Source organism: Falco cherrug, chromosome 7, assembly GCF_023634085.1.
Source record: "Falco cherrug isolate bFalChe1 chromosome 7, bFalChe1.pri, whole genome shotgun sequence".
In the NCBI taxonomy this organism is placed as follows: domain Eukaryota; kingdom Metazoa; phylum Chordata; class Aves; order Falconiformes; family Falconidae; genus Falco; species Falco cherrug.
This window is the reverse complement of record NC_073703.1, coordinates 17,721,663-17,734,679: the sequence shown is the minus strand read 5'-3', so window position 1 is coordinate 17,734,679 and position 13,017 is coordinate 17,721,663. Positions and strand designations below refer to the sequence as shown.

Below are 13,017 nucleotides of genomic sequence, written 5' to 3'. Positions count from 1 at the left end.
CTTATACGAAAGCACATACAAAGTGCTTTACAAATTCACTACTTTTATGCTGCAGTCATAAAAACTGCTCCAAGTTGGGGCAGGCGGTGTATGAAGGAGCAAGGTCTTCCTCACCAGCTACAGAAGACCAGCCTAGCTACACTACTTTGAAACACTATAGAGCAACACACTGCATACAGTCAACGTATATTCCTCTGGTCAAGGTACAGAAAAGGATAGTATCAGACCCCTTGGCATACAATTGATAAAGCACATTATTACAATCCTTTATAACGTGTGAACTACTGCTGGGGCACTTACGGTTTGGTCAGTCAGTGGTGGAAGCACAATTTGTTTTTCTATTTTGTTCAAGACTAACTTCCATAGCTCTTTTAAAACCCGTTTCAGAACTGTCTTCTCACAGATTTTTGCAGAGACACTTAAACTGGAATAAAACAAAAGACAAACCAGTTTCCAAAACTAGCATTAAGACTTCAGAGGTGCTGCTCAGTTTAATGGCCATTATGGTTTTAATCATCTACCAATAAGGACTTCTCAATGGCTTTGTTATTTTGCAATATTATCATTAAATATTTCTAGTTAAAAGAAAAAAAGACTTGCAGATTATAAAATCATGTACATTTCCACTATCCAAATTATTGCAGTATATATTACTGATATATATATTAAAAATGCAAAATGATGAGTTATAAAGTTTGATGGATGATACTGTTCAGCACTCCCAAGCCCCTAAATTAAAGTTTTAATATATAATTTTTTTATGTCTTAAAATAACCCCAAACATCTTCCTTGCTGTCATATTTCTACTGTGATGTAGAACTAGGTGTTGATAGCTAATGCAGATTCAGGGATACAATTTGGAAGCATTTATTTCTATATAATGGCATGTCTGCACAATCATACTATCTATTACTAATGGTAAAATTAAATTTTTGGAGGATCTATATACTTAGATAGATTTGTTTAAATTTTATTAAAGAGTACATTCATAAACCGTCTTGTATGTATCCTAATGAATGAGTAGTGTCATGAATAAAGTGCTGCAGTTTTCAGGCACAGGAGAAAATATTTCAAAATAATACCATGCAAATGCATACATGGGGAATTTTAAAGAATTTTATCTAATAAAAAAGATTATTGTAAAGTCATTATACATATTGCATCATAAATATGCCAATTCAAATTTCTAGCATCTCTTTCTACTCTTAGTAAGCAGATAAATAAAAGCATTACTAAGAAATAACTAAACCCCAAACCATATTAATAGGATATGTTTATAATCCTGTTATATATTTGTAAGAAAGGGGATGTTCTCTAGCAGATTTTTGTTTATTTAAAAAAAAAAAAATAATTCACATATTTATTTTCTGTGCATGGGTTTAGCATCTCCTAAAATTCCATTCAACATTCCTCTGGTGAGGAATATTTGCCATTTGCACAGCAATTTAAAACCCCTTTTTTTGTTTCCGTTATGTCATTATTCAATTAAATCTCTGACGCTATGAAGGCTGGTTTGAGAAATGGGCAATTTGGAATTGAACCTGACAGGAAAAAGTCAGATTACCCAGTTTTTTTAACGATGAGTTTAGGATAGCACATGTAAGTGTATAAAAACTTTTGGCTTTTCTTTAAGACTTGTACTAGGAGTCAACATTTGAACGCTAATTAAAATTTAAAACCATACTGCTTGAAAGCAACACATACTCTTCTTGTAACTTAACACATAGGACTAGACAGATAAATATATAGGTGAGAAATAAAAGGCTGACATATAGATAAAGCAGCTAAATATTTTTCAGGCTTTTCAGAACAGCTGGTCCTGTCACTGCGGGATAATGAGGAGATAAGATACCCTTACTTTCAGGGCCCAGAGTGTGTTTGCAGGACTACTGCAAAATACAGTTTTTTACCAACTGGAAAAAATAGATCTGCTCTGAAAATTTCTAATGGTGACCAGGCTTTTAGGTACAGAGAAGTGCATGTTAGTAAGCAGGGGGATGCTGGGTGCCAGCCTAGAACAAATACCAGACAATTTCAGTATAGGGAATTGACTTCTGTTCAGTACCATCTCCTTCATAGCAGAGCTTGTGGAAGAAAGACTGCATACTAGCTCCTTTGTAATGCCTCAAAGCATGACAAGAAATAGAAAGGCAAACGTGTAGCAGCTTGTGTAGAAATCACTTAGTATAAGTAAACAGGTTAAGCATAGTATTCTGCACACATGTGAATGCTACAATTACTAAAATACTACAGAGTGTTTCTAGGTATGAAATGATGCTTCAGGGTAAAACCAAGTATGCCTGACTGCAGCATCCAGTTCCTAATCTGCCACACCAACCTGTCTGCACACTTACGTTTTGTCCAGGAAATCCATGAGAGGCCGAAGCACAATCTCAGCATCAATGGCCGCACTGTTCTTGTTGGCTGCTGCATTCCCGTTTCCTCTCATTTGATTCAGTTCGTTGCTCATTTGTCTTACACAATCTTCAATAATAATTTGGAAACTATAGGATGGGGGAAAAAAAAAAAAAAGACAGACTGAATTCTGGGATAGAAAACATTTATCATTTTGCATCAGGTTCTTCAACAAGATATAAATCTTGTGCAATGATGGAAAATTTACAAATGCAAGATACTGCAGGTGCTACAGACTGAAAATAATTCCTCCTAAGGATTATAGCTCATATAACTAACTCATGTACTGTTTTCATTTTTTCCGCCCTTGTTTCCATTCTGTCACTATGCTTTACATATTCGTAGGGGTGCCAAGTAATTATTTTCTGAAAGCAATGGATGTAGCAGAATCTGTAGTTTAGGGTATGATTGACTACCAGCTAGCAATGACTTCTCAAGATTTTGTTTTTGGTGTGAGGACAACAGAAACAGGTGACTATATTTTTCTTTTGGTGGTTAATATGAACGAAGCATTGACACTTTTCTTCAGGACAAATAGAAAACTACTGCTTTTGCCATGTTTAGCTCAATTTGACTTTTTCCTGGATTTCACGCAGAGTGCTGTCAGAAGCTTTGCTTACTTCTTTGCCAATAGAAAAAGCTAAAGTATTTGGACTGTTTTAAATATTATTTTGTAAATAAAGCCTACAATAGGTAGTTAGACTCTTCCTCCTGGAAGGAGTCTTCTCCACTTCAAGGTGAGTGTGAACAAATTCTTGCTCCTCAAGTTGTATCTGTTCAGCTTTTTCTAAAAACTGTTCTTTTTCCTAACTGATCTGGTTGAGCAATGTGTCTGACAGTCTTCTAGTGTCATAAATGGCTGACAGTCTTGGTCAATACATTCAAACAATGCAGAACAGCAGTTACTCAAAGTCAACAGTTCAGAGGCAGAATAAGGCTCTGCACACACGGTAATTTGGTTTATGAATTGATTTATGATGAACCAAATTGGTTTAAGATTAGTTTATGAACAGAAATGCAAAACAGAGGCCATAAACATACCAGGCTTATTAATATGAAAAGTTAGTGGCAAAGATTAATTTGAGGAAAGTGAAAGAGAATTTACTATGAGAGAAAAGAAACATTATAATTAGGCAGTAAGCTGTTCCAGCTACATGGCTAATCATAAAAAAAGAACACAAATCTCCAGGTGAAAACAATGGAAAACCTGTAAACTTTTCCAAGTACACTTGGATGTGTACTTACTTACACACTTCAGAACACTACATAAAGTCAACATGAAGCTGCTATTGAAGCTGCTCATGCAAATCCTTGGGATCTTTGCCTCCAATAAAAGTCAACATAATGCATTTACTTTTCTTGACATTATCCGTCTTCCTAACATTGTTAACCTCACAAATCCCAGCAATAAACTGACCCATGAGGAATTTTCTAGGTATCTATCTGGAGCATATCTCAGATTGACCTATTTCTGGGTTTTGTTTTGCAGGAACCTGGTTGGCTCATTTAGAAAGAACCCCTGGAAAGAAATAATACTTATGCACTGACAACGATCAGAGAACCAGGGTCTAGGAGGAAAAATGAAGCAAGACAGTACGGCAAACTAAGCACGCTCAGAAAAAGTGAACACTGTCCACACAGATGGTTCGCCGATGGATTAAATAAGAACTACAGACTTCGCTTAATGAATACCACTACAGCACTAAGCCCTCTTTCTTAGATTCCTTTCTAATTTGAAGCAAAAATAACTTGCAGCTTCTTATAGCACTGGCACTGCTGGCACAGCATCATACTCATTCAAGATTGCAGTGCACACTCTGATTAATGAAGGATTTTGAAGTAAGGCTCAGAAAACAATTTTTGCAGAGCCACAGGCAAGCAAGTGGTGCAAGACTATTCACAGTGACCATGTGAAGCAGACTAAACATAGGCAGACATTCCTGGTTGAAGCAGGCTACTTGGAGAAAGCTGTCAGTCTCAGGAAGCAACATAAACATGATCAGAGAGACAGGTTTAACACAGCATCAGTCAAGAACAAACCAGCAATTTTTGTTTTCCAAAAAGCAGAACAAAAGTCATCAGCCTCACCTCTGTAGCATGTTCATGCCCACAGATGATTTTCAGTTTTCTTTACAGTGAGGTTACTGCTACACTCTACTGCTACAGAGTCTAAACACATACACACACAAATGCACACCACTTCAGACGCACACCAGTGCAGAGGCAAGCTGCGCCTCAGGACATCCACCCACCCAGATGTAACCAACAAGGTAGGTGTTTGAAGGAATACTTAAGTTTTGCAGTAAAATAGGTTTCTTACCTTGTAGCATACGTTACGCTGAGTTCATCCAATACACTGCTAAGTTTCACCTGAAGTTCTTTTAGAACAATGCTAGCTTCAGGATCCAACTGCAAAGAGGTAAGTAATGTCATACTTCTATGCTGTGGTTTTGGGTTTCCCATAACAATTAATGAATTAGGAATTATGTGCAATGATACACTGCACTATGGAAAACCAAGTGTGGAAACACCTGTTAGAACACAGGATTGCTTTAGTAGGCCTAAAAATCCAATTACCATTTAAAGGAAAAGATTTGATTTAACGGTGAAGAATTATATTGTTAGAAATCAAAACTGTGCCATTAAACAGCAGCTTTTTATGGGATGGTGTAAATTGAATTGGTGGTCACAAGAATAGAGTTACCATTATCAGGCAAATGGTATACACAAGGCATACCAAGAGAAGGAGGCATGAGAAGTTAGTGCTTGTGTTAATAACAGCGCAGATGTTTCTATCTTTTAATTGTTTTTCTCCATTTCACCAATGTGATTTGTGTGGAAGATGTTTCCATATTCCCATCAATGCAGTGTAAAAGTAGAACAGCCCCTACTGGAAAATCCATGCTGCTTCTACTGATACAGTGTGAGGGAAGGGCATGTACTGAATTTCAGTACTTCTGTTTCTAAAAGCCATTAAGACATACATAATTCAAGCACAGAGCAACACATTCTGATGCAACAGGGAGAGCAGCTCCTGTACCCCTGATACAGGTTTTCTAAACACAGGAAAAAAGAGAATGCAAGGGAGAAATACACTTCTACATTTACGGGATGGGGATCCATGCATAGATATTTAATCAGAAAGGTACTCTGCAGATACTGATCAGCAGTTGTTTATTTGCTATGCATTCTGTTTCAAATTAAAAAAAATGACTTTTTGTCTCCTTGAGCTTTAGTGTTTAGGGAAAATAGTTACAGTCCATCGTTGGATATGATTGATGATCATCAGGATCAACAGCTGAATATGAATTAATAGCTGATGTTCCAGGTCTCTCAGCATTTTACATCACCATGTTAACTAACGATTTTCAATGATAATCCTCAAATTCTGGGCTCTGTCCTGCAGTAAGGTCAGATACAGACCTTCTGACAATTTGAAAGGAAATCGCACATTTAGAATACATAATCAGCTCTATCAGTGTCTGTGTTTTCATCTCTTTCAACTGCATGAGTAGTGTTTAGTGCTTGTTCTTCATCTGATGCTTCAGAGTACTATGGTGCAGTAGGTCAGCTCTTTTAATCGTACTTTAGAGCCAAGGGGAAGAAGCTGTGTGAGAGCACATTGGATAACTTAACATGAGACTACACAGGAATTATAAGGCAAAGTAAAGAAAAAACGAACTCTGAAACACCCCCAAAGATCAACTGTGTTCTAATCTTGGACCACCCTTTCTCTCCTTAGAGGTTATGTGTGGTTTAAAAGCATAAAATCCAAGATTTTCATTATAGTTTTCGAAGAAAACCTGAAAGAGGAGACAAGGGGGATTGTCACACATCCTTTAGAAGATCCTCAGTGATGTGTAGCACTTTTCTAATCTGAGAAGCTCATATTTCAATGCCGTGATAACTTACTGATTTAGTTTTTAACTACTTTGCATTGAGAGAAGTTCTGTTGCTTCTCCACTTCATGTCTTAGTAGTTTCCCTGGCAGATATACTCTGACAGTTCATACACTAAAAGTGATTGTTTTCCTTTATATGAAAAGCAGGGATAAAAAAGCTAATTTTACTGAAATGTCTCTATTAGTTAACGAAGCTAGAGTACACTAAAAAAGGCAAAGATTTTTCCAGGAAATACATTTCACTAGGGAATTATACTGCTTCCTTTAGTGGAATACATAAAGAACACAAATTTAAGACCACTAGAATATTCACATTTAACAAATACTGAACACACAAGCATTCACGCTGAACATAGTACACATCAGAGAAAGCACAAAATACCAGGCAGGCAGAAGACTAAAATTTTCTTACCAGATCATGCACAAGCTAGAGAACCATCTTGTTACTGGGACTACAAAGGCCAATGTAGTTACTTTCTATCAGAGGTTGTTGTGATAACCAGAAAACACAATATATTTGCTAAATTCACCTGGAATTGCACTTAGCCTGGCCAAAATTTGATTAAATATTAATATCAGATTGTGGACATAAAACACATTATAGAAAGATGCATGCAAGTGCTAGACATTTTAAAGGGCTTTGTGCTCACAAATTGCATGAACAAGTTTGTGTGTGCACAGCTGGAGGCATCTGGCAGGACATCCAGCCCTGTGTATACACATGCTCATGCTTATTAATGCAGTATTCATAGGGAGGAGTGGAATATAAAGAGGTATGCGGGCTGACCATCCAGGTGCTAGACACCTGGTGATGTTGTGATGGCTAAGAATATGTTAACAAGATTTTAAAAAGCTATTGTTATTTAACTACTTGAAAAATACAGTAGTTTGAGTGTCTCACTAGGACTAAACCGTGCACTTTTCATTTATTTTGCTGTGTGCCCTCTATGTGCAAGTGAGTTCCCAGGGCAAATTAGAGGGTCCTTAGGCATCAGCTCTTGACTGGCATCATCCAAATATACCACAGCCATGAGCTGCTTTTTTTCTGATATCGTATGGCTAAGATGGGAATTGTTATGATGTTTCTATACTATGAAAATCTAGAGGCACTTCACAAGTGGTAAAGGTGGTTTTAGGGTGGCCTTGTGCAGTTGAGATAAGGTAAGCCAGCTTTTGGTACCTCTGCACATCACACACACTGCCTACTGTGGATTATCTTCTGTTTAGCTCATCTTCCATGCATAAATGAATCAACTGACTTTTTAGCATGAAAAATGTCTGCAGCTATGATGCCTTACTTAAAAAGCAAAATATTCAGGGAAAAAAAAAACAAACTAATTCCGCAGAAGCGGAAAGTGTTACTGTTCCTCCTAAATATTCTAAAAGGCTGTAGTTCACAACATGACTACACTTCAAGAACATCACAGTTTTGCTAAAACAAGCTCAGAAAGGAATTTTATTTGTGGTTTAGAAGGATCTATTATTTCAGCAATGGTTTGAACAACTCCTGCTAACACATTTTATACCACGTTTGTGTATTCTCAGGAAAGCATTGTGTGGGAATTGCGCTATAGCGCTGTGCAAATGGTTTGGCTTAATGAAGCTGACAAGCTGCAAGACTTAATGCAGGTTGACATCATAACACTCCCTACTTGAGACAGTAACACATAGCTCTCAAAATCACCATGTAAAGGAGGTACGTTTCCCAGCAACGGAGAGATTAATTCATTTATCAAAGGCTTTCCAGTGACCAAGAGAAGTCCTCAGCATTCTCAACTTGGCTTACTTACTAGCAAGGGAGTAATGATAAAAACAACCATCTCTGTGTCATGAGCCAATCTATTTATGGAGAGCGCAGAGTTATTATAGGACGGGAAGTGTATAAGAACTCAGGTAAATGCAATCTGTCGTTCTTCATACTAGTTGCTACTAGCAGCAGTTTAAATAAGCATGCTCAGCTGCAGAATTGTAGCCACCAGATGTTAGATGTTAAATGATGAATTTTAGAGCTAACCTAGCCCTAATGTTACCCAACTTTGCAATCAGCCAGAAGGAGAGAAGTGAGACAAAAGACAATGCTGGTCAGCATCTGAGAAGATGTCTCATAAGGATACACAGATATGAGAATCAAGAATCTACAGTATTGGAGACATTTCCTCCTCAAGTCTCACGTGCTCCATAGAATTTGATGAAGAAGGAAAAAAAATATGCCATGCCTGAACAATTTTTCAGGAAAATAAGAGGAGAAAAAGCTCTAACTGAGCAGATTATTGTTGGGGGGAGAAGAGATGAGTGTCATTAATGTGCCATATCTAATTAAGCACCAGAAGAGAGAAAAGACCATATATCCCTTAGCTTCTTGGGTTGCATTTATAGTTCACAGCATGTGCAGGTTAGGCTTAAAATTCATAGGTTACCCAGGTGTCAAATTCTGTTTTTTTCTAAAGAGCAAACTTATTTAGGTAGTGGAGATGTTCTTAACATGTTAATCATACTTTTCTACCAATTCTTAATTTTCTTGGCTTTCTTAGGCTCATAAATATTGGTTATTTTGCCATCTTTGTAAATAATACACTTAACTTTTACTCACAGCAGAATATACTCCTAAATTTGCTGGCACACTTCATAAGATCTGTTAACTATGGATTATAAAATAGCTAATTAGAAGTTTTTCTTCTGAATGCTAAACAAAAGCAGAGAATACTTTTGATGAACAGCTGAAAAAATAAGATGTTTGAACATCATTGTTTCCAAATGCCGTCTGTCTAAAATTGTGAAATCTTTTACACATACAAGCCTTGGAAAAGAGTTAAAGACCTAATGAATATGGCTGTTTTCAACATGATGTGTTAGATTGAGCTGTTCCATGTTGCAATTTAATGTGTGCTGGTACGGATACAATCTTGTTATACTGCAAATTTGGTAGTGTTTCTATAGAGATCTCTACAGAGATGCAAATTACTTTTGCATGAGTTAAATGGAACTTCTTTAATCTGCATTCCATTTATCTGCAATTTCACAGGTCTAATTGCTTATAGTTTCTTAATGGGGCCACCTGGTTACTTCCATTCAGAAAATAGTTTTACATATTGTATGTACATCTAGGAAAGATAGGGGTATTTATCAGTTCCATTGCTTTAGTGGCTCTCTGTCTCTGACAGACATCATCCTTCCTCCACCCCCACATCTGACTATCTAGGTACTGTGATTTCCATTTTGAGATGTTTGGCTGCCACTGCTCTAAATACCAGGATCACTGACTTCACAGATTTAAAGATGGACACTTCAGGACTATTCTGCTTAAGTCTGGGCCTGTCATCTCATCAAAGTCTTTAGAACCACATCTAGATTCCTGTAGGAATTCCTAAGCATTACATACAAAGTTGGAACTGAACTTAACTGGTGCAGAAATCTGATTTACCTACAGACAATGTAATACTGTTGTACACAAATAACCTGCTTTTGCTTTCCACCTTTTTTTTTTTTGATCCTAATTGCTGTAACTCATTTCTGCCATGTTCTGCCATCTGGTGAGAAGCAACACAAGCATTAACTTTTTTTCTTTCCCTTTTATCAGCTTCCAACTTGTCAGACATGAAAAAAAGATTTAGTACAAATGTATGCACTCCTTTTGGAGGACACAAACAGGAGCTAAACCAAAATTCTACATTATGATGATCTGTTCCCATGATTTTGGACTTGATTGTTAAAAAAACAGATGGTGGGTTGGGTCCCACTACTACTCTTACTTTATTATGGCAGACTGATCATATTTATAAGAAGTACCCTTCCCTGCTTGGCTACAGCAGGAAAGAAGAGTTAATAGAGAAACTGATGTCGTTCAGACCATTTCATTTTAATGGCAGGGGAGCTGAGAGCCCATTTTTTTCTCTTTATAGAGCTCCCTGCCCTGCAGTATGCAATAAGCCTACTCTGAACATAGAGATTGCTGCTTGATTGTGGTATTTTGACTGCATAGTTGGAAAGACATACCGCTCACAATGTGACACTGAGGAGATTAACAGCATTTAATTTTTCTTAGAATTAGTTTTGTTTCAGCTGAAATAGGTCTCATTATTCGGCTGAAAATCATCTGACTTTTTATGCCCTCCACAAGAAAATATTAAACTATTTTCTCCCTGCAAGGAAACTGCTTACAGATTTTATTGCTGGCTTTGTTTCTTATAAGTACGAGTTCAATAAGGCAAATTGGCCATTAGCATTTATGCTCTTGGAATAGCTGGGGGAATAAGTATTCCAATGTGAGGACAAACATTTTAGGGGAACTTTGATTTGGGTGGCAAAAAATTGAACATGAATGTACTTTTATTTGAGAAATTCCCCTAATGAGAAACAAACAAAACTTTGAATGTATTTTTTAGATCTTTTTTTCTTAGACCATGAATCAGAGATGTTCTTAAGTTAACTAAGGAATTTTAGAAAAATATCTCCAAATTCTCTCCAAGGTTTGCATGTTGCACCACATTTTAGGAAATGTTGCTTCGATACTGTAACACCCTCAGTAATTCATCATCATTAACATCAAAAGGGAAAGCAAAAAGGATGAGAATTGAGAAGAGATTTTGAAAGAAAATGTTATGAAAAACTTTTTTTAATTCTATTTTTATTATATAAGCTACTGGGAGCAAAAGAAAAACTAATACCTTGAGGAAAGTGGAACATTTTTGAGATTCAAGATAATATTCTGGTTTGAAAATAATTTGATCGATGTAGGCATAAAGTCCTACTCAGACTTCCTCTGCCCTTGTCTTCATCAGGATTTATGGACTTATAACTGTTATGATTCATGACATCCAACATGTAGGATTGGGTCCAAGACCTTTATACAAAAGTACTTCGCACAGAACATAGAAGCATGGAAGACAAGATTATCTGTACTATTCAGAGAGTGAAAGGTGATTAATAGGGACCACAGAAAACATAGCCACCTCTGGATGATAAATATGTATTTTCAAAGTTTGATATGAAATCTTCCGTGACAGCAAGGCTGCAGAAGTTTATTACATGTTCTCTGGAGCTGTAAGTATTTTTGCCATGGCATCTTCAGGAAGCTATTACTATCTCAACAAAATCTCCTCACCCTGGAGTTGATCTGTAGGTTCATTAGGAAGGTGCTATTCATTGCATGACACAGGGGACTATCTTATGTGTGCAGTGTCCCACCATAGAAATGGAACATGAAATAATGTGTTTTCCAATTCTCTTTATAATGTGGTCACATTAGATCAAACTTTTACAAAACTATCAAACTACAGTTCAACAAGGAAAAGCTGAGGTATGTGTAATTTCTTTTTCAAAGCCAGCTACTGATAATAAGGACAGTATATTCATGATCTAAACATTGGTTTTTAACAAGAAGATAGGATTCTATAGCTTGGAAAGATGTTAGTTTCTTCATTAGCATTCAAAACAGTCAAAGGCTACAGTCAGCAAAGTACTGAAGCACACGTTTATGTCCTTTTACTGTTGACAGGGCTTCAGGCACTTTTAAGTCTTCTGAAATATAAAAGGAGATAAAGCTAAGCATGTTCTGGACCGTTAAGTAGCAGCTCTTGGTGAAATGGTGCCAAATCTTGAATACAAGCAGGCCCTGAGATACTGAAAAGTGCACTTTAAAAATGTTTTATGGATTTTTTAGGAACTCTGAAAGACTTTACACTCTCTGCCTAGCAAAACTTCAAATCAGAGTGTCAACTGAATGCCCAAGCATAGCTCTTTTTGACTTTAGACCGTAGGGAATTACACAAATGCATCAATGGAAATTAGTAGGAAATGTAACTGTTCTTAGCCTTAGAAAATATGCTCAGGAATAATAAAAGATGCTTACTATCACAAACCTCATAAGAGAATCTCTCTCCTTCTTTCTTCTGCTCAGTGGATTGCAAGTCAAAGGCATTAGACAAAGACATGACACATTACAGACAAAGCACAAAGCACATATTCTACAAAATTTTCAGATACAGGCAAAACATACCAGTACATAAAAAAGCAAAGTATAGTCCAATACAAACACTAAATAAAGCTGCACTACAGATTGCAACACAAAACACCCAGTGCTGGTTGAACTTTACAGATCATTAGCATGTTTCTGTGAAATAGTGTTGGGTCTTTCTAGTATTGACAGGATATTAAATAGGTCTTGTAGACTTCTTTAAAAACAGTTTGATTTTCTTTGCAAGCAGAAGTGAAGGCTGTGACTAGGTTGAAAACACGGTGCTAATGATCTCTAAGGAACTTTGAATGAACCAGGACACAAATATGATTTACCTCCTTTCCTCCCATGGACTCAAACATTTTCTCAAGCTGGACTCTTAATTGTTGAATGTTGTTCATCAAAATACAGGGCTACAAAGAGAGCACCAAATGTGAGAACGTGCATGTTATGTTCCTTTTATATACGAGTATGTGTATTCACAGCCTCTGGGCTGAAGACTAGATCTTCAGCAGCCCTACATTCCTACAATTGTGTTTTTTAGAGCAGGAGCTCAGGTTCCCAACCACTGCTGCTTTCCCTTCCTTCTTTAATTCCCATTCCTCTTTCCCAAGTCAGCAAACCCACTCAGCCAGCGACCACCCGTTGCACTTTTAAGACAGTATTGCCCCACAGGAAACTGAGTACCTCCTCCCCCACAGCTGAGCAGTTTCCAGATCCCATTATGTCACATCCTGAACATATATCC

At 37.0% G+C, this 13,017-nt stretch overlaps 1 protein-coding gene across 2 annotated transcripts in view; it reads right to left on the bottom strand.

Moving 5' to 3' along the window:
* The window catches only part of UNC13C (unc-13 homolog C), a 178,470-nt gene that overhangs the window by 25,129 nt on the left and 140,324 nt on the right, over positions 1-13,017 (bottom strand). The window contains exons 22-26 of one of the 2 annotated variants that reach the window (XM_027800121.2): positions 12,605-12,682; positions 12,175-12,204; positions 4,736-4,824; positions 2,355-2,504; positions 301-424 (exon numbers count right to left, since the gene is read on the bottom strand). In XM_027800121.2, the coding sequence (XP_027655922.2) occupies positions 301-424; positions 2,355-2,504; positions 4,736-4,824; positions 12,175-12,204; positions 12,605-12,682 (471 nt within the window). The remainder of the gene's footprint in view (positions 1-300; positions 425-2,354; positions 2,505-4,735; positions 4,825-12,174; positions 12,205-12,604; positions 12,683-13,017) is intronic. The other variant, XM_027800123.2, reaches the window with a different exon arrangement.